At 40.3% G+C, this 21,773-nt stretch overlaps 1 protein-coding gene across 4 annotated transcripts in view; it reads right to left on the bottom strand.

Moving 5' to 3' along the window:
• The window catches only part of LOC131069738 (elongator complex protein 2), a 123,187-nt gene that overhangs the window by 78,192 nt on the left and 23,222 nt on the right, over positions 1 to 21,773 (bottom strand). For all 4 annotated transcript variants that reach the window (XM_058005290.2, XM_058005286.2, XM_058005279.2 and 1 more), the window contains one exon: positions 20,773 to 20,926. In XM_058005290.2, the coding sequence (XP_057861273.2) occupies positions 20,773 to 20,926 (154 nt within the window). The remainder of the gene's footprint in view (positions 1 to 20,772; positions 20,927 to 21,773) is intronic.

Raw genomic sequence — 21,773 nt, 5'->3', positions numbered from 1 at the left:
AAGAAACAGGATGTAACTGTTTCTCCTTTATTCATCTTTATATGGTGTAGTTGATTCTTTAGGGTGAGAGCCCTGCTAGTGTTGTTAATTTCATAAATGTCAGCTAGTGCTTTGAACATTTGAAAGGCCGTCTCATATCTAGAAATAACTGGTACAATGTGGTCTCTTACTGAATCCACAATTATCTTAAGGGCCTTCTCACTGTCCTTGCTCCACTGAATTTTCTCTATATAATCAGAGGGTTCAGGAATTTCACTTTTGACATGGGAGTCAATTTTATTTTCTTTCAAAACAAGCATGATCCTGAATTTCCAAGATACAAAATTTGATGCTCCATCTAATCTATCTTCAAACCTAACTCCGGTTGCCATTAGATTTATGGGAATGTGATCTTAGTAAGAGCCTGGTGAAAGTTTATGAGATCGTTACAGAATTTTAATATGATCTTCCTTAACTTGGCTCTGATACCATGTTAAATTCTTTCAAAATTTTGTGATCAAAATAGAAGAGATGGAGATATGATCTGAAAGTTGTATTTTATCTGCTATAGCGTGTTTTGAAGATGCACAACACTTATTAATTTCGGTGTGTCCATCCTCCTCAATGTAAGCATGCTATATAACTGGATGAGGGGTTACGTAGTGAAGAGATATGTCTTCCCACGTGGGAAGACACATCTCTTCCCTACGTACCTCTCACCACAGTATATAAACTAGTCACCATTTACTTACCCGATTGGAAGGAGTGCGACTTGTTTGAGAATCGCTTTACCACCCGATACCATGAACGGTGTAAAAAATATATATATATATATATCGAAAGCATGAAATAGTACGACCGACGTTACAAAATTTAACAAAACCATGTAATGTCCCCTCTTTCCTAGATGATCACTCAGATACAGAGATTTGCCTATTATCCATCTCCGTAGGCAAATCCAGTGGATAGGAGATGATAGTGCTGGCATGTGGGGACTTATACTTGGTTGTTTGCAATAGGAGGGCTTATTTTATGAGTACTTAATGTTATTTTATTATAAAGTCACTTTTTGCTAAAAATAATAAAATTAATTAAAGTGACTTTACAAGGTGAAGTTATAAAGTTAAAATTAAACATTGAAAGTACCCCCATGGCATACACCCCTAGGAAACATTATGTTGTTTTTAAAAAAGTGGTCTTTCATAATGCTGAATAAGACCCTCAAAGGGGTCGAACTCACTAGGAGAGTTCATTTTAATAAACTTCATTAAAATAAAGCATTGGGACCCTAAATGGTACGATTAGGGTTAAGAGCCAATAAAGTAACATGAGGTGACTTCATTTCAGCATCTTTGATTCATTTTTTTACATCAACAAATTGGGATTTGAGCTCTGAAGATTAATTTCAATAGCAGATCAGACTTTTGGGAACAAAAACTCCCTAGAGATAGATGAATTGGACGAAACCCCAATTCATAGTTGAGGGAAATCCATATAGGGTTTCTATTGGAGCTTCAGAAGATATTATTTTCAGCAGACATCAGATTTTTTATTGCAGATCTGAAGGGTTTGGAACCACCTCAAGGCATTCGTACCACTTCCCTAGCTGGTCGTACCATCAAGTAGGCCACAGGTTGCACAAATAGACCATACCACTCAGAAAAGGGTTTGGAATTAATGCAGATTTAATGATCAGCACCATCCAACAATGATTTGTTGATCTCAAGAGGCCATAGGAGTCAATTGTGATTCAAATTGTTTGTTCTTTCAGTAAATTCAATAATCTTGCCTAGAGGCCAGGCATGGGACTTAGTGATTCTACTATTTCTTTCAATATTTGTTTTTGATAATTATTATTGGTGCAAATAAAATACATTGGAGCCATTGCATCTCAGTGGATACTCATATACTATGATTTCATTGAATTCTTCAATAAAACCCTTCACTAGTTGAGCGTTGGACTCCGGGTATGCATATTTGGCTTAATTCTATAATTTATGAGAAGTTGTTATCTTGCTGTTCTTAAAAGTCAGAATTCAGTAATTTATATCAGTCAAATATAGTGCCTACAAACTGGACCCAAAACGTTGTTTATTGGCATATGTTTCATGTATAAACCCCATTCCAGAATTGGCAACAAAACTGAAACCAAACTCTAAAAAAAAACTTCGTCAAATCCTAAATTGGCAGCATCAAACTCAGAAAAAATTACATCAGATTTGAGTGGGGATCTTTCAATGGTATCAAAACTATGATCTTTCCATCTTGAGGGTCCTCTGATTATTTCTATGCATCCGGGAAGGATTGGGCCTTACAAATAATATACTCCCAGAAGAACACAAGGACATTTAGATTTTGGTATGGGTGATATACCTAAGGGTAATTAAATTCCCCAACATGAGGAGAGACAAAATCGTCCTGATCCTGATGAGTTACTTAGAACGTTTGCTAATTCACAGTTGCAGATTGTGCAGGCATTAGACAGACTTCAAGATACTCTACATAGATTGGATTTGGATCAGCCTAGGGATAGGCATGGCAGACATGACAGGTGTGATGGGCATCACAAGATTGACAAGTTTGTTTCAGTTGTAGGCATCCATGGGAGTAGTAGAGCCCCTTCATCGATTGACAATGCTCTTGGTTCCCCTAGGCATGACAGGACTCACACACGGACAGCAGACAGACCCATGCAGCCTCATTTTCCTCCTAGAGATGAGCTACCACCAGTAGACCCACAGGAGGGCATTGAGTTCAAGATATGGTTATGGCGGCTAGCGATGAGTGGGCACACCTACCATAGCATGTTAGGGATGCCTTCCCTTTACATCAATATTGTCTACAGTGCAAAGACAGTACGAGGAGTTGCAGTGATAGATAGCCTAGACAGCAGCAAAACAATGACCTCAAGTGAGCTACTAAGTAAGCTCACTTTATCTTCCTTTGATGGCAGTGGGAAGATCAGTGCATGAGCCTGGGTGCACAAACTTGATATCTACCTTTCACTTAAGTCGATGCCTAAAGATGAGGCTATTTAGTTTGCAGTTCTACATTTGGAGGGTGTGGTATGATTGGTGGCACCATGGTTTGGTTACCCAAAACCATGGGCTCATTCATTCTTACACTAGGTTTATTGAGCGGTCGATTGCCATATTTGACTATAAGGATGTTGAGTTGTATTACAGAGATCTTGCACTGTTGTGATAGACTGGACATGTTGAAACTTATATTAATGAGTTTCAATGTATTGTTGTTATGGTTCCAAAGATGCTTGATAGACATGTGGTGATGTTGTTTATTGAAGGTTTACATGACAAATTACGCAGATTGGTCAAAGCTCTTCAGCCTAAGACATTACATGAGGCTATTCAGACTACCTTGGACCTTGAGACTTCACCACCATATACTTGTTATCAGCAGAATAGAAAGTTTCTCGGGGCCTTGATGCAAAGCATCCAAGGAACTCAACCAATAGGGGAGATCTTTCTCCCAACTCACCTATACAATAAGGTGATAACCCTCTAAACCTCACAGGACTCCTCACAAGGCTATTAGTACTCACAAGGTACAATACATCAAAACCTTACTCATGCTTCTTAGCCCTCAACCATTCATTGGAACATGTTCAATTAACCCTCACCAACATGTATGAACCCAAATCCAAACCCTCCAACATTCAAACACCTTAAGTCTCACTACTAGTCACTCATCAACACCATACCCAATTAGGACTCCAAACTCCATTTCAACATACAAAGACTACTCCAACCACATATACTCTTGGAATTCCCTTCAAGGACTTCACACCACTCCTACTCTTGACTTTATACCCACCCAACATACCCAACATAGTTACCCTTCACTCACAATCAACACACTATTTATTAGGACAGTCAAATGTGCTTTGGGACAATCATGTAGTAGACAGGGACAGTAATGTTTGAATGGACTATTATTTTCTTACCACACTTTCAAATACAAACTATGAGGATGTGGATCCACCCTACCACACCCTTGACACTCAAACCAACACCAAATCCACTTCTAACTATATAAATGCAGTGATTTTCAACACACTGTCAAACTGTGACAGCCAACTCAAAGGGTCAAGACAGTCATAAACTCCCATGGATTAATTGCCTTCCTTATTCATAACACACTTGGATCTTGTCAAGGGGTCCTTCACACATCCCTCTCCTCATTTGCAAACCTTCCAAACACCTTCGTTGCCTTTACACCATCCAAAATCATGCACACACAGTGTTCTCAGACCGAGACAGTGAATTTCAGTCCTTTTCCTTCATGATTGCACGTGCCAAACGCTTTATGGTACCCTGCAAAACATAGAAGATAGAAAGCACATATATACAAAGCATTTCCACCCATTTGGAGTGGTTTATTTGACATGGAAGCAAAACAAAAGCATTTTACGCAGTCTCGGTTTACCCTAGGTAAGGGTTTGGACTGATTTCACAAAATTTGAGATATCTTTCTAAAAACTCAATGAAACTGAATGATACAAAAGCCAAATCAGAGGTAATTCATCCCTCTCTCATCTTCAATGGACAATCAGTGCAAAATGAATGAATTTCTCAATAAAAATGTCTCTTATCAGACTGTCACGGTGGAAGAACTCAGAAAAAGTGCAGGTAACAATGAAATTCTTATTGATTTTTACTTCTTGTTTACATCCACATCCATCCAGCCTCCAAATCAACGTGGGAATGGCCTATTTGAATGCCTCTAAGGCTTCCCAACTGAAATAATCACCGTTTGGATTTGTTTCAACCAACCAACTCCTAATTGCTCTTACAATACAAAAATTGCCTAGACAACATTTTGGCAATATTGACATTTTTTCCAAAAATGCTACCTAGACTTAAACCAAGACTTTTACAACTCACAACCAATATGAATAGGTCCCAATAGGACTAAAATACCTTCATGCATCATAAAATACCATATATGACCCTATTAAGACATATTTGCCACAAAATTACAATTTTGACAATTCTTGAGCAATATCAACAAAAAGACCCTACTAGGACTTAATCTAACATTCAATGGTCTTAATGACCTTATTACATCACATTTGGTCTTAAAAGACCTTATTTACAACTTTCATACCTCAAAACACAAAAGATTCAAAATTTTCCTCATAGAGGCTTGATGGTAGCCTAGGTGCCCTTGCACCAAGCCTCCAAGCCTTTCTAGAGGTCTTCTACACAACACAAGAGTGCACCACCTCGTCCTAGGATGGATCAAGAGACACACAATGAGTTGAGGAAGAAGCTATGCTTCTTGTGTAAGGAGCCTTGGGAAACTGGACATAGATGCCTTGGCAAAGGCAAAGCACATCTCATTGAGGTCTATTCAGATGTGGATGATGAGCATATACAGGATGCAGTTTTTGAGGGTAACAATGGTGACGCTAAGCAAGATGCTCCACAGGTTGAGCTGGGCGGTAATGATACATTGGATACATCCAATGTTACTATTGCCACTCTTTCTGAAGTTCCATATACCATCCCTTTCGTTTATAGGGGGTAATCAAGGGACAATGTGTGACTTGCCTTGTTGACAGTGGTGCCACAAATAACTTCATTGATGAGGGTTTGGTGGCTAGGCGTGGATTGCAGGCAAAGGATTTCTCTGATTTAAGTGTGATAGTAGCAGATGGTTTTACTATGAGGTGCACCAGGAGAGTTCCACGACTTAGTATACATATGGGGGATCACACCTTGACTGATGATTTCTATGTTGTAGGTATTGTTGATATTGATACAGCGTTGGGCATCCTGTGGTTGCAATCACTTGGCAGGTATATTCAAGATTTCAAGAGGATGGAGTTAGAGTTCATGGCTAATGGCAAGAAAGTTGTGCTAAAGGCTCTTTCAGATGGTGGACCTATGGTAGTTTCAACGCATAGGATGGAGTCTCTCTTTAGACATGGAGACGTTGCTTGGGTGGCACAATGTTTTATTTCTTCCAAATCACCTACTTCACCTGATGAGCAGCCATTCCTGGGAGACCACCCAATCGTGGCTTTGAGCATGTGATAGAACTTGAGGAGGGCGCCAAGCCCGTCATCACTACTCCCTATTGTCATCCTAAGGCATTTAAGGATGAGATAGAGAAGACCATTCATGATTTATTGGATATGGGGCACATCAAGCCTAGTTCTAGCCACTTTGCTTCTTCTGTAGTGTTGGTGAAGAAGAAGGATGGCACTATGCACATGTGCATTGACTACCATGCATTGAATAAGAAAACAATCAAGAACAAGTATCTGATTCCACGCATAGATGAGCTACTAGATGAGCTTCATGGTGCAATGAAATTTCAAAGATTGATCTTCAATTAAGATGCCATCAAATACGTGTTCGGGAGGAGGACATACATAAGACAGCATTTAGATGTCACCATGGGCACTATGAGTTTTTGGTGATGCTGTTTGGTCTTACTAGCACACCTGCTACATTTTAGTCGTGCATGCATCATATATTTAATAAGCAGTTGCGTAAGTATGTGCTAGTGTTCTTTGATGATATACTGATATACAGTAGGACTTGGGAAGAGCACCTAAGGCATTTGGATGAGGTTCTTGGTATCATGGAGGCGCAGTTTGTATTTGCTAAGATGTTCAAATGTGAGTCTGGACTTACAGAGATTATACTTGGGGTATGTGATTGGTGCTAATGGAGTGAAGGTTCATTAGGAGAAGATATAGGCAATACTTGAATGGCCACCACCTAGGAATATTTCAGAGTTGAGGGCTTTCCTAGGCTTATGTGGATATTGTAGGTTTGTGAAAGGCTATTCACAGCTTGTGGCTCCTTTAACAGATCTCACACAAAAGAGCGCTTTCAAATGGACAAATGAGGCATAGATTCTATTTGACAGGCTCAAGCAGGTTATGAGCTCATGTCCAATTTTAGCGCTTCTAGACTTCTCTTAGCCCTTTGTGTTAGAGTGTAAGGCATCACGAGAGCGTATTGATGCGGTTCTTATGCAAAATTGCCACCCCATTGCTTACGAGAGCAAGAAGTTGATGCATAATGAGAGGTTGTATTCCACCTATGATAAAGAGATGCTCACCATTATGCATGCTTTAGCGAAGTTTCGTCAGTACTTGGTGGGTGGAAAGTTTGTGGTGAGAACCGACCACAACAGTTTGAAATACTTCTTGGAGCAGAAAGAGCTTAATGAGCACCAACAGTATCTACCTTTTGTTCCTTAAGTGAGATTCTAGCTGATTGGAAGTCTCAATTTTTAGTTGAGTACTCCAAAAATCGGTTTGCATGTGAGATTATGGACGGGCAGATTCAGGATGACAAATAGACGATGATTGATGATGTGATATATTATAAGGACATGATTTATTTAGTACCTGGTTCGAAATTGAAGGATAAGATTTTACGCAACATCCATGACACACCACTAGCAGGACATCCTAGTTACTTCAAGACATACAGGTAGGTACAAGAGATTCTCATGTAAGGGTCTCAAGGATGATGTCTTGTGCTATGTTCGTGAGTGTGTGACTTGTTAGCAAAACAAGTCAAAGAATACTTTCCCAACTAGTCTTCTACAACCATTACCTATTTCGGAGCAAAAGTGTGAGAGTATATCGATGGATTTTATTACTGGTCTTCCCAGAGTCTAGGTGAAGGATTGCATCTATGTGGTTGTGGATAGATTGACAAAGTTTGCACACTTCTCTATTGTAGCCAACTTTACAACATCTCAGGTAGCAAAGCTATTCTTTCGGGAGGTGTTTAGACTCCATGGACTCCCCAAGACAATTATTAGTGATCGGGATAGTAGATTCATGAGCATCTTTTGGTAGGAGCTATTTTGGTTAGTAGTTATAGAGTTGACTCCTAGCACCAGTTACCATCCTCAGACGGATGGACAAACAAAGATAGTCAATAAATGGGTAGAGGGTTATCTACGTAACTATGTCTCGGGTCAGCAAAAGGCATGGATGCATTGATTGTATTTGGGTGAGTATTGTTATAATACTCTGTACCACATGTCTATTGGTATGACTCCCTTCCGAGCATTGTATGGATATAATGATCTAGCATTATATGATAGTAGAGCGCCTAGAGCTAGGGATTGGCTTCAGGACAGTCAGGATATCCTTAAGGCACTTGAGGATAACATTCACCATGCCCAGAATTAGCAGAAGGTTTAAGCAGATTGGCATTGGATTGAGAGGTCATTTGAAGGTCATTTGAGGTTGGAGATATGGTCTTCTTGCGCTTACAACCCTACAGATAGAGTACACTCAAGAGAAGTGGGGCAAAAAAACTCAAGCCCCAGTTTTATGGTCCTTATAGAGTATTGAGGAGGGTTGGAGAGGTAGCGTATGAGCTTGAGTTGCCTTAAGTAAGATACATAATGTCTTTCATGTGTCTTGCTTGAAAAAGGCTTTGGGACAGCATATTGTTTCTTCACCTGAGTTGCCTCCATTGGATGAGGAGGGCCGAGTGATCTTAAATCTTTTTGAGATTTTTGAGATGAGGGAGAGGAGGTTGAGGAGTGATCTAAGAATATTTGGTTCGTTGGAAGGACTTACCTATAGAGGATGCCACGTGGGAAGGAGAGACGATAGTTCAACATCCAGCTTTGCAATTGCTTGAGGGCAAGCAATTCTGGGAAGGGAGGACTTTAGTGTCCACTCTTTCCTAGATGATCACTCAGGTACAAAGATTTGCTTATTATCCATCTCCGAAAGCAAATCCAGTAGATAAGAGATGACAGTGTTGGTATGTGGGGACTTCTACTTGGTAGTTTGCGCTAGGATGGCTTATTTTATGAGTACTCAATGTTATTTTATTATAAAGTCACTTTTAGCTAAAAATAGAAAATTAATATATGTGACTTTACAAGGTGAAGTTATAAAGTTAAAATAAAACATTGAAAGTACCCCCATGGCATGCACCCCTAGGCAACATAATGTTGTTTTAAAAAAAATGGTCTTTCATAATGCTGAATAAGACCCTCAAAGGGGTCGAACTCACTAGAAGAGAGTTTATTTTAATAAACTTCATTAAAATAAAGCATTGGGATCATAAATGGTACAATTAGAGTTAAGAGCCAATAAAGTAACATGAGGTGACTTCACTTCAGCATCTTTGATTCATTTTTTTACATCAGCGAATTGGGATTTGAGCTCTGGAGATGAATTTCAGCAGCAGATCAGACTTCTGGGAACGAAAACTCCCTAGAGATAGGTGAATTGGACGAAACCCCAGTTCATAGTTGAGAGAAATCCATACAGGGTTTCTATTGGAACTTCAGTAGATTTTATTTTAAGTAGATATCAGAGTTTTTATTGCAGATTTGAAGGGTTTGGAACCACCTCAAGGCAGTCGTACCACTCTTAGCACCAGCCATACCATTTCCCTAGCTGGTCGTACCATCGAGCAAGTCGTAGGTTGAACAAATTGACCATACTACTCAAAAAAGGGTTTGGAATTAAAGCAGATTTAACGATCAGCACCCTCCAACAGTGATTTGTTGATCTCAACAGGCCATAGGAGTCAATTATGATTCAAATTGTTTGTTCTTTCAGTAAATTCAATAATCTTGCCTGGAGGCCAAGCGTGGGACTTAGCGATTCCACTATCTCTTTCAATATTTGTTTTGATAATTATTGTTGGTGAAAATAAAGTGCATTGGAGCCTTTGCATCTCAATGGATACTCATATATTGTGATTTCATTGAATTCTTCAATAAAACCCTTCACTAGTTGAGCGTTGGACTCTGGGTATGCATATTTGGCTTAATTCTAAAATTCCTGAAAAGTTGTTATCTTGCTGTTATTAAAAATCAGAATTCAGTAATTTATACTAGTCAAATATAGTGTCTACAAATTGGACCCAAAACGTTAAACCAAACTCTAAAAAAAAACTTCCTCAAATCCTAAATCAGCAGCATCAAACTCAGAAAAAATTACATCAAATTTGAGTGGGGATCTTTCAAACCACCACTGATTTTTATGGAAAAAAACAAAAAACCCTTCAAAAATTTCACTTTGAAGAGTACCCCATGAATTGTTGCAAAACTAGACACCAATAAAAACTAAGACATCACATGGCAATAGGAACACAAAATAACTGCAACAACAGAACACTTCATCACGCGAAAGAACATCTTGTCATTGCAAGACAAAAGTAGACCTAGGTTGACAAACCCTTCAATTCGACAAAGCCGCAGTAACAAAACCCTAGGCGTTGGAGAAGAAAATATGCAGAGCAATTGACCAAAAATCATAACAGAAAGTCATGAGGACTCGAAAACCAAGCGCAGAAGAGAAGAAAAAAACATTGGTCTCGTGCCAAAGAACAACTTGAAATACGTGAGCACACAACACTGGATCACGTGATGTGAACAAAGGGAAGAACCAAAAAAAACGCAAGCACAAAACATGTGTGCGTAACACCTAAAAACTGCACCCTGCAACCAGGTTCGATGCAAAAAGACACGGTAAGTGAGCCTTCTCGCCAAAAATTAGAGACAACGCGCGTCGTGTGCAAGAAAGCCAGAAACGTTGTCGTGTAGGAAAAAACATCATGCGAAAAGAAGAGCTGACCCATCACATGAGGCGAAGAGGTGACCCATCGCGTAGGAAGAAAAAAAAATGCAAATCATAGCAAATCTCTTTGGAAAAACTTCTAGAAAACACCAATTGCCCAGAAAAAACTACAGAGGCACGGGAAAGACTAAAAGTCATGCAAGAAAAAACCCACACATGACCCAAAAATAAACCCAACACAAGCGGGAAAAAAATTGCATCCGGCAAGGAAAAACGCAACACCAGCCTACAATCTTCAGAAACACCAACTCCTTCACAACACAGCAAACGCCACGATCTCAACAAAAACAAAAATCCTCAATTTTGCAACAAATCCTCACAATTCGCCTTAAAAATCCACGATTCTGGATCGCCTCACTGAAAACCTTTGAGAAAATTCTTTCAAAAAAAAGAAAAATCAAACAAAAAAATTATTTCAAAAATTTTAGAACCCAAATATTTTTGTTTTTAAATTTTTTGCCAAAACTTAAAAAAACCCCATTGACCCGCTCTGATACCATGAAATGATAATTTGATATTTACAAAGGAGACGAAAAACTTGTTAAATAGAGAATACAAGATGATCTTTCCATAATGGAAACGATTGATAATAGAAACATGAAAGACAGAAACGAAAGTTTCTACATACAAACTAAACATTAAAGATGACCATTATAGAAACATTACAATATTATCTTAACTAATACATTCAACAAAAGAAATCATCCACAAATCTTCTTTCAAATCCTCAATGCTATACACACTTCCCCATATTCCACTTAAAGCATTTAATCTATTACTTGAATAGAAGCAACAAACAAAATAGGCAATGCAATAAACTTACACGGATAAACTCAAAGACCCTCGATCTTTTATTTATGAAAAAGGGCATATACACCTTGGAGACAATTATAAAAAATTTGTGATATTCATACAAACAATCTGAATTGAAGACATGTTATACAAAGCTTTTCACTTATTGACAAAATTCTCTTTTATGACTCAAAAATATGACCTTTCTACAAAAAACACTTGCCCAAAATGGAAATTCCAAAATCAATCATACAATTTTTAATCAACTTGCCATTTATAAGTAAGGTGACATAGAAAGTATCAACCTGAGAAGAACATTTGTCAAAGTTGTACCTAGGTAAACCTTTGTGCTTTCAATGCTTAACTCCTTCCACTTCATTCACTTGTTTCTTTCCTATCTCAGTTTTATCACTAGTCTTCTTTCCTTCAGCCAACAACTTTGCAGTATTGTTGATCAAGGCTAATACCTTATCTTTGTGCTCTTCAATCCTCATCATTTCTAACAGTGGCACTGAAACTTTTATCTGTGACTATACTACCATAACAAATGGGGCATAATTTTAAATAATAGGAATATATGGTAGAACCATACCCAAAGAAACATTCTTATTCTTTTCTTGTTCAAATGTCAATTTGGAATTAGAAGTGCTTGCAAGACTATTTGTATTGACAGAAGAAGTTTTTGCTTTTTGCTTGATATTCTCCATTTGGGGTTTTTGAAACTTGACATCTTTCTTTCCTTTTGCACCTTTAGTAGCAATTGGATCTTTCGTGAAATTTTGAGTCTGCTTTATGAATACACTACCTATTGTCATTTTACATCTTACTTCTCTAGTTATAATTGATCTTAACTTGTGCAATGGCAGTTGTTATTGCTTTGATTTCTTCATCTAATGGTATTCTTCGTCTTATATCAAAAGTATAAGACTCAAAGTTATGCAAATCTGAATCACCTTTTTCTTCATCATCAGAGAAAATTTGTTGACAGTAACCTCCACTTTGTTGTCTTTTGTCATTTACATCCATATCAGTGCCATCCTCTTCTAAAGAAGAAAATTCATCATTTGTATGACTCAGATTAGTAGACAACATATTTGAAATGATAATTGTTTGTTCAATATTTACAAAGGAGACAAAAGCTCCTTAAATAGAGATTACAAGCAGAGTTTCTAAAACATAAATGAAAGACGGAAAATAAACATTCTCAATAGAAACTAACTACAGAAAGGAAATTACCTAAACTAACAAGCTAAATGACCATTATAAAAATATTACAATATTACTTTAATACCCTCCCCTTAATGGTCATTCTACTAACTACCCTATAGAAGACAACATAATTTGCTAGTCATTTGGCCATGGATGCATAGAAGGCTGCCCCCTTCTCCTCTGAATGCTTTGCGACATGATCCTGCTACTAAGACCCTCCTTGGTTGGACTTCTGTTCAACCAACGCATTTTGCAGAACTTCTTCATATGACCAAGAAATGGAAACCATCCCTCCAACATGATGTTGGGTAATGAAGCCATCCTTTCCATTGTCCAGAGACACAAAAATTGAGATCAGCTCCCTTCGATTTTTGTTGATAAAAAAGAATAGGCAAAAAATTGAAACCTACGATTTTGTCCAAAAATCATCAAAAAAAGCTGATGTAAAACAACAGTATGATTTATTGGAAAATCGTCAAACCCTAGATGCGATGCTGAAATCACACACAATTTTGTGAAAAATCAGCAAAAATCTTCATTTTGTGGAAAAACATTAAAAACCCACGAACTAAAAAAACTAGAGAAAACCTGAAAACTAATAAATCTGGGGAGAACCCACGATTTTTATATGAAAAAATCAGGCAAAAAACGAAAAACCCATCATGATTTTTTTGGGAAATTCAAAAAACCCAAAAACAGAAAAGTAGATCCACGATTAAGAAAATCGTGCAAAAACTTAGAAATCTTGTCATTCCAAAACCCTAATTGAGACATAAATTACAAACCTGTCACCATCGTGCGAAAAAAATGCCCCAATAGTGTCAACGATTGTGCAAAACCAGTCACACACAAAAAAAAAGGGCCCTAGATGTTTGCCACATACGAGTAAACAATTAAACGTAGGAAGTAAATGCACAAAACATAATTGAAATATATTAAAGAACCAGTTTCTATATTAATTCAACAGTCCATGTACATCAAGTGCTTATAACATTACACCCAGATATGACTATGATGATGCCACTACGAAGGAAAGGTATACAATATATAATACCCGAAGGGGTGCGACCAACCATCGCATCCAACTACCCTTCGGGACAACTAATTGATTGTCGTAACTCATAATTACCGACGACAACATAACATAATACGACAACATGACATAATAATTATTCCCCGCAACATCATCTCCCCAAAGAAAAAAAGTCATCTCCGGACGACTTAATACAAAATAGAGATGACATTAAACAGAACCAAGGTAGAGAACTGCAGGAACTGCTAACGCCAGTCGAGCCTGGAACCCATACACTTGTTGTGTCCTCGCCTAAAAACCCTTTTCTGCTACCATCTGATGCTCAAGTGCGGATTTCACCATTAGTGCTTCCTTTGACATCACAGTCCTCCTGTGCCTAAACCAAACTTGTCTGCAAAACACGCTTTTTAGTCTCAGCCTCCACCAACTGCTACTCAAATGATACTGTCTCCCTAGCCAATTTGTCCTCGATAGCCACTCGCGCTGCCCTCTCGGCATCCAACTCCTGGGTACGCTAAGCTAAGTCTCACGCTTCTACTGCCTCCAACCTGGTGGTCAGCTCCTCCCGAGCCCTCTGTGCATCCACCAAGGCAACCTCACGTCCAGCCGAGACATACTCCGAGTTCCTCAAGCGTACCATTCATGCCTGGAAGTGGCCACAACCTTTTGGCACAAAGGCTAGGAGACGCCTCAAATCCTCCATCACACTCCCCAAAGGCTGATAACTGAACTGAATAACTCTCTAGTGTTGTACGACTCCGCGTTCCTGCAATGCCTTTCCTTCAAACTCTGTTTGTTTGCAACCTCCAAATCCGTCTCCCTCTACGGCTTATGGCTTCCCCGCCAATGCTTAGCTTCAGGCTTCTTTCTCACAGTACGGAACAACCCCAACACTTACCATGACTTCTCGGAACAACACCAATTTAACACCTTCAGAACCACACGGAAGTCCATGGCGCACATCATTTTTGTGACATTTTAAGATGCCAAAAACCTTCTTCGCCACTCTAATTTTTTCAGTGTCTAGGCTCCAGACTCCATTGAATGATTTTAAAACTAGTCGTTTTTTTGTTTTTTGTTTTTTTTTACGTGCCATCACCATCGTTTATCTTATCCCTACTATGCCATGGTATTTTCTCTTTTACCCTCTTTTAAACCGCCGTCACCATGCTCCTTCAAGCCTACGAACTGTAATGTCTCAAGCTCGTACAAAGGTTATCTGCCAGACGATGGAGTGAACCCGTACGACGACTGGGGTCACCCGAAGCTTGGTGTCGTACGATGATTGATCTCTCGTACGGCGGATGAATACCCGTCGAGTTCCACCCTAGGCCAGTGATCTCTGTCGACGGTGGTGCACCATACGGGGTCCCACCGCATGGTGGTGCACTGTACGGTGTCCCACTGCACGGGGCCTCACCGCACGGTGGTGCACCGTACAGGGTTCCACCGCACGGTGGTCGACCGTGGTGGTTCCACCGTACGGTGTCCCACCGCACGGTGGTCTCCCGTGGTGGTTCCACCATACAGTGGCCCCCGACGATGGTTCCACCGATTTTTTCCTCTCTTTTTTTTTTCAATTTCCTAATTTAATTGTCTAGAGAGTCTTCGGCTCAGGTCTCGTGTCTCTGGGATCGCCCTTCATCCTTCTCGGTTTTCCTCGCCCAAGAGTCTCTCGCTTTGGTCCCGTGCCTCTCGAGTCCCCTTCCATCCTCTCGGGTCCCCCTCCAGACTCTCGGGTGTCCTTCCGGCCGCTCGGGTCTGCGTGCTTTTCATGGTAGGGTTTCCATTTGGACTCGTTGATGGCAAGTCTGTTTTCAATGGCCATCCAAAGACCTGGAACCATAAATTCTACAAGAACCACGGTCTCCTTCCCGTACATAAGAAGAAGAAGAAGAATAAAGATTTTGAAGGTTGCGGCCTTCCACACAGGGTTCCAATCGTTGTCGACACGAATGATCTTAGGATTATCTACGTCATCAAGGTTTGGGGTGTCTCCCTTCCAATAATCTTTGTATTCCGGCAGGTACACCTCCTCTGTTACTTGCTCTGGTTCCTCTACTTTGAGCCTGTAGCTCTGGAACATTTCGTAATCCTCCATCTACCAGTGGAAGAGCCTATTCAATGACCCTGTCTCATCCTCGGAGCACTCTCCTAGTTTGATAATCCCTTCGTCGTTGGGCTCCCTGCAGCCTCGTCCCTCGTCCCTCAGGTCGCCTTCTCCTTCACCCTCCAATTCCGAAGATGATGCCAGTTCCTCACTAACCAACTGCGTCCCAAGGTTGTATGATAAACTTCCTTCCTCCATTCTCCATAGACAGAGTGTTCTTCCAGTTGTGGGTGGCTTTGGCTGCCACCAACCACCCTCTCCCTAAGATCGCATCATACCCTTTTTTCTTTAGTGGGATTACCACGAAGTCCAGTATGAAGGGTTGCGTCCCGATGGTAACTTGCTGGCCCATCAGTGTCCCGATGGGTTTGATTCCATGTTGATCTGCTCCCAGCAGATTGAATGTAGATGGTCACAGCGTCGGCTTCCCCAGCTTCCGCCAGGTTTCTTCTGAAAGAACATTCACTCTTGATCCACCATCGACAATGGTATCGGTTAGAATAGTGCCAAGGATACCCATCTCCACAATGGTCGGGTTCCTTCCAGTGTTAACTGCCAGCAACATGGGGTCTATTGCAAACCCCCTAGGAAAATCTGTGCGGTGGTTGGTATTGGTGCGTGGTTGGGAGAGATTATTCAACAACGTTGTTCGTAATTGAGGCATCGTTTGGAGGAGGTCGTGTACCTTCACAAGCACCTCCAGTTTTAAAATTTGATTTAGTATAGCCTCCTCTGCCTCCGGTCGGCTGGCAGTACCCGTCGTACCCTTCGCCTTCGCCCCCTCTCGTATCTCTTTCTCGATTTCTTCCCGTGTTTCCCGTACCCTTCGCTTCTCCATCTCCGGGTCTAGGCACATTGCTTGTCTGGCTTGGGCGCGAGTTACGGCCAGCACTTCCTCTTCTTTGGTTTCCTCGATATTGAGCAAGTTGACGCCTGACTTCGAGCAGGTGGTGTCTTTGTGGTCTCCGGTCCACACCATTTGCGCAAATATTGTGTGGCCTCTCCCTTCGGGCAGTCTCAAGTGAAGTGCCCCCACACTGCATGCTCTGCATTGTATCATCAGTCGGCCTTTGGAGTCGTATTGGGTCCAGCTCCTTGTATTGTTATTGTTGTTTTGTCCTCCCCACCGGTTATCTCGGTAGCCTCCCGATGTTGCATTGTTGTTCGCCTGGGAGCTGCCGATACCGCCCGATGTAGTTGGTTGTTCCTGCGTAAGCAATACTTGTTGGTTTCGTGTTTACATGTTGTAGGGGCATTCCCTGGTGGGATGCCCCATCAACTGGCATATATCACAATAGGCCTTCTTTGGGCAGGAGCCTTTCGTGTGGTCGTCCGTCTTACATTTCGTGCACCAAAGCTCCCCTTCGTCGGTCTTGCTCGGACCTCCCTTCATAACCTTCAGCTCTTTCATCATCCTCAGCATGTCCTTCTATAGGGCTTGCACCTTTTTGCTGGACTCACCATCGCTTCTGCTTCCCTCGGAAGAGTCATCATCCTCGAACGAGCTATCCTTCTTCTTTTTCTTCTTGGATGTCTTGGTCTCGCTCTCGAGATCCATCGCTCTATTATATGCATCGTCGTACGAGGTTGGTGGAACAATTTTCATCTTCTTCCGGAGGGAGCATTTGAGCCCCTCCACGAACCATCTCTTTTTCAAACCATCCGCTAGTTGACCCTCCATTTTCCCCAACAATTCCTTGAGCTATCGACTATAGGCTCAGACCGTCTCGTTCTTGTTTTACTTTGTGCCATAGATTTCGGCTACTATTTCATTGTCGTCTCGAAGTAGGCGGAACTCCTTCTCGAAGGCTTTCCGCAGTGTGTCCCATGTGGCCACTGCAGTTTTATCAATATCCGAGTACCAGTCGATGGCAACTCCCCGCAATGTCATTGGGAATTGCATCATCCATTTGTCTTGGTCGGTAACACCGTTCGCTGACCATATGGTTTCGCAAGTGCGGCAATGGCGGACGAGATCTTCCTTCCCCTCGCCGTTGAACTTCGGCAGCTTCTACTTACTTGCCATCCCACTGCTGGGTCTCGCTCCTCTGGTGCCTTGTGTGCTTGTACCTGGTGATCCTTCGCCTCGACTACCTGCACCTGACCCTCCACTCGTGGGTCCTCCGGAGAAGGTTGTTGACCCCGAACCAAATAGATTGCCTCCCGTACGGTACCCTTGTGCTCCCCCAGCACCGTCGGCCGTACCGTCACCTTCGGTCGTCTCCCTCCAATTGTCCTCCGAAATGGACAAGTTCTTTAGTAGGTCTCTGGTAGCGTCAATCAGGTTTAGACTTCGCCCTGTTTGTTCCACGTACTCTTCGCGACTTCTTACCCTACGGAGGTATTCTGGCAAACTGTAGAGTTCTCCTTCGGCACCCTCCGTGACTCCTAGGTTCCCTTCGAGCAACCCTACGACAGTGTAGAGAGTGTAATTCTCTCCGTCTATCTCTGCCTCCACAACCTCCATGACACCTCCTGGGTTCCCTTCGAGCAACCCCTCGATCGGTCGTCCCTCGGCAAGCTGCCTTAGCCTACGCCTTCGTTCTATTTGTTGTCTGAGATTCAACGCTCTTTGTGCCACTTCCCATTCGTCACTTCGTATCTTTTTATTTTTGTCCTTATTTAGTATATTGGGCATAAATCACTTCCGTACATAGCAAGTACATGCCATGTACACAAAAAAAGCTTTTATTATTTTCCCTTTCGACCACAATTTATGTCAACATTGTGCCGGGATTATTACAGGGTTCAATTTCCCCTTCGCCTCTTGCCATCACGCTCTGCTTCCCAGCAGCGACTGTTTTCTTCGTACTGTTGGAGGATTTGTTGGCGTTGCTCCTCACGGGCAATCTCCTCCAGGCGAGTTCGTTGTGCCAGTGATGCCTGTGCAAGCAACCGGGGGAGGTGGTTCATCAACCGATTTGCTGCGGGGCTAACTTCCAATGCAGTCCACATTGCACTTGTTGGGACGTCAGCCTCCGTGGCCTCCCTTCGGACGTAGGTCTCAATGGCCGCCTAAAGTAGGATTGAGAATTCCCTCATTGCAGTGTCCTCTTTGTCGTAGAGTTTCGTTTGTGCGTCGTCGGCCTCTCAGTTAATCTCACCGACGGTTAGGCCCATCGTGTCCGTACGCCATCCACTCCTTCCTTTCCCGAGTATGTCTAGGCAACGACGCCAAATGTTTGCCACATACGAGTAAACGATTAAACACAGGAAGTAAATGCACAGAACATAATTGAAATATATTAAAGAACCAGTTTTTGTATTAATTCAACAGTCCATGTACATCAAGTGCTTATAACATTACACCCGAATACAACTATGATGATGCCACTACGAAGGAAAGGTATACAATATATAATACCCGAAGGGGTGCGACCAACCGTCGCATCCAACTGCACTTCGGGACGACTAATTGACTGCCGTAATTCATAATTACCGACGACAACATAACATAATACAACAACATGACATAATGATTATTCCCGGCAACACTAGACACATCCTCTACACAGAAAAACCCAATCACACAGCGCAACAAAAAAGGCTCTCAAATCACCACGAATTTCCACAAAATCTCACGTGATTTATAGCAAAAACCCTTATCTAAAATTCGCGATTAAATAGCCCCATCACAAACAAAACCCTCAAATGAAAACAAATTGAAATGACCCAAAGCGAGCTCTGCGATTCTGCAACAATTCCATGAAAAAACCTTATGTGATTTCCCAAAAATATCCTTTGATTTTTCAATAAAAATTGAACAAAAAACTTTTGAAAATAATTCAAGTAAGAACACCATTTTTCATAAAAAAATCATAAAAAAATTCTGGAAATAAATTCCAAGTAATGGATTGTTCTATATTTACAAAGGAGAGAAAAGCTCTTTACATAGAGATTACAAGCAGAGTTTCTAAAAAAAAAACGAAAGATAGAAAAGAAACATTCTAAATAGGAACTAACTATGAAAAGGAAATTGCCTAAACTACAAACTAAATGACCATTATAGAAATATTACAATATTACTTTAATAATTCACATCATCATTCTCATTGAAATGAAAATCCTTGAATTCATCACAGGGATTGCCAAAATCTTCAAATGACTGGGCAACCATACATTGTTTGGTGAGTGAGGCAGCTGACAAACTACACACCATGGATTGTCAACATTCATATTAGTGTTACCTTCTTTGAGGGGTTAGGAGTTTCCTTACTGGTCCTACTATTCGCTAGGGGCAATCTTATCCCTGGATATAGAGCTATTCTGAGGAACATTAGCAGGTGGGTGGGATATAGCTTCATCAGTCAAAGATTGCACGAACAACTTCATTACTACAGGGCAAAACAAACAAAATCTCTTCATTCCTTTGAGAAAATTTCAGAATTAAAGCACAACAAATCCGTAAAGATAATTTCTTTGCAACTAAATATTTTTGCATTTGTAACTTGTACGGTCATACAAAGATGGCAATGCCTTCCTCTCTCCTACAGGTGTTTTGAAAATGAGGAAAAAATAAAAAAAAGAATGCAGCTCATGTTCTTCTGTTCAGATCCATGGCAAATATTAATTACTTATAAAGATTTATATTGTTTTCTAAAATAATTCCAAATATAAAGTTTTCTTTGCATCATCAAAAAAAATGGAGCAAATAATTTTCTCAGATATAAAAAGAAGAAAGCTAATGACTATTTATCGGTTGCTAGTATAATTTTTGCTGGCCCTTGTAGTACTATAATTACCACATAGATACAGTTCGCAAGTATGCACACTGTTCACTTCGCAGTCCCATTTTACATTTTGAGTTACTCATGGACACTAACATTGCTTCTTTTTTCTCTAAAATTAACTATGCTTGGGTTTCTCTCTAAGTAGAGATGAATTTACAGATTAAAAGAGATGTATGTGTATGTATTTAATAATAGTCAACTACATGCAAATGTGGGTTCATGATAAGTGGCTTTGATTATCTTTCAAGAACAGATAAAAATGAGAGATTAGTGCAAGTATATGAAAATGTGCATCAGAAATCATCAGGTTTACCTCCAGACTGGCTTGGAAACCCAACTTCCCATACACAAACAGTGCCATCTGAGGAGGATGATGCGAAGAGTCCTTCAAGATTATTAAGCATAGCACCAGAAATGCAGGTGACACCTTTTTCATGAGATTTTGGCACCTGCGATACCTGTCTGCACTGCAGTATTTTAAAGAGATCACGTATGATAAGTAATTAAAAAATAAGTGTGGTTCAAAAATGAGCCATCCAAATAAAAGCATATACAATTAAACATAAATTTACCTGTCCATCAACATACCTAACTAATCTAGCAAAGACGATGCAAATAGATTCATCATAAGCAATCCGATCAAATTACACATTTAAGAAGACAAAATAGCTGGTATACTCATAAGGAAGTCCTATTTCAAAATTAATCTCTTCTAATATACAATAGTGTGATACAATTTTTTCTTTGTCAATGTGTATCTCTAGCCTTTAAAATTAGCTGTCATACTCATAAGGAACTCCTATTGCAAAACTAATCTCTTCTAATATACAATAGTGTGATACAAAATATTCTTTGCAAATGTGTATCTAATAGCCTCCAATATGACTTTCTTTGTTATTGTAACTTTTAGAACTAGCTTGAAGATGTCCTACACGTTGTCCCTTGCTACATCAAACAAAATATAAACAAACACAATTTTAATGCAATCAATAATAGTTCAGTATTATATGTTACTCTTTTTCAACTATTTTTTAAATCATCATCAATCAAATTATCCAATATAACTTTGTAATTGTTGTTAGTCTCCTATGGAGAACTCAAATTTTATGAACATGTCACTACTCCTATGGTTGTACTTCACAACAGTAACATGTAGTTCTACTTAACTCCCAAATGCTGCTAATATTGCAATGAAACTCTGTGGCTTTATTGATCTGTAAACACTGGGTTCATATTTTATAACCCAAGTATGAATCGAACACAGATTCTTACACTAGATCTACACCTGCAACTCTAATCAATCACTGCCCTAAT

The sequence above is a fragment of the Cryptomeria japonica genome, chromosome 6 (genome assembly GCF_030272615.1).
Source record: "Cryptomeria japonica chromosome 6, Sugi_1.0, whole genome shotgun sequence".
In the NCBI taxonomy this organism is placed as follows: Eukaryota; Viridiplantae; Streptophyta; class Pinopsida; order Cupressales; family Cupressaceae; genus Cryptomeria; species Cryptomeria japonica.
Note: the sequence above shows the minus strand (reverse complement) of the source record. Positions and strands in the feature narration are given on the sequence as shown.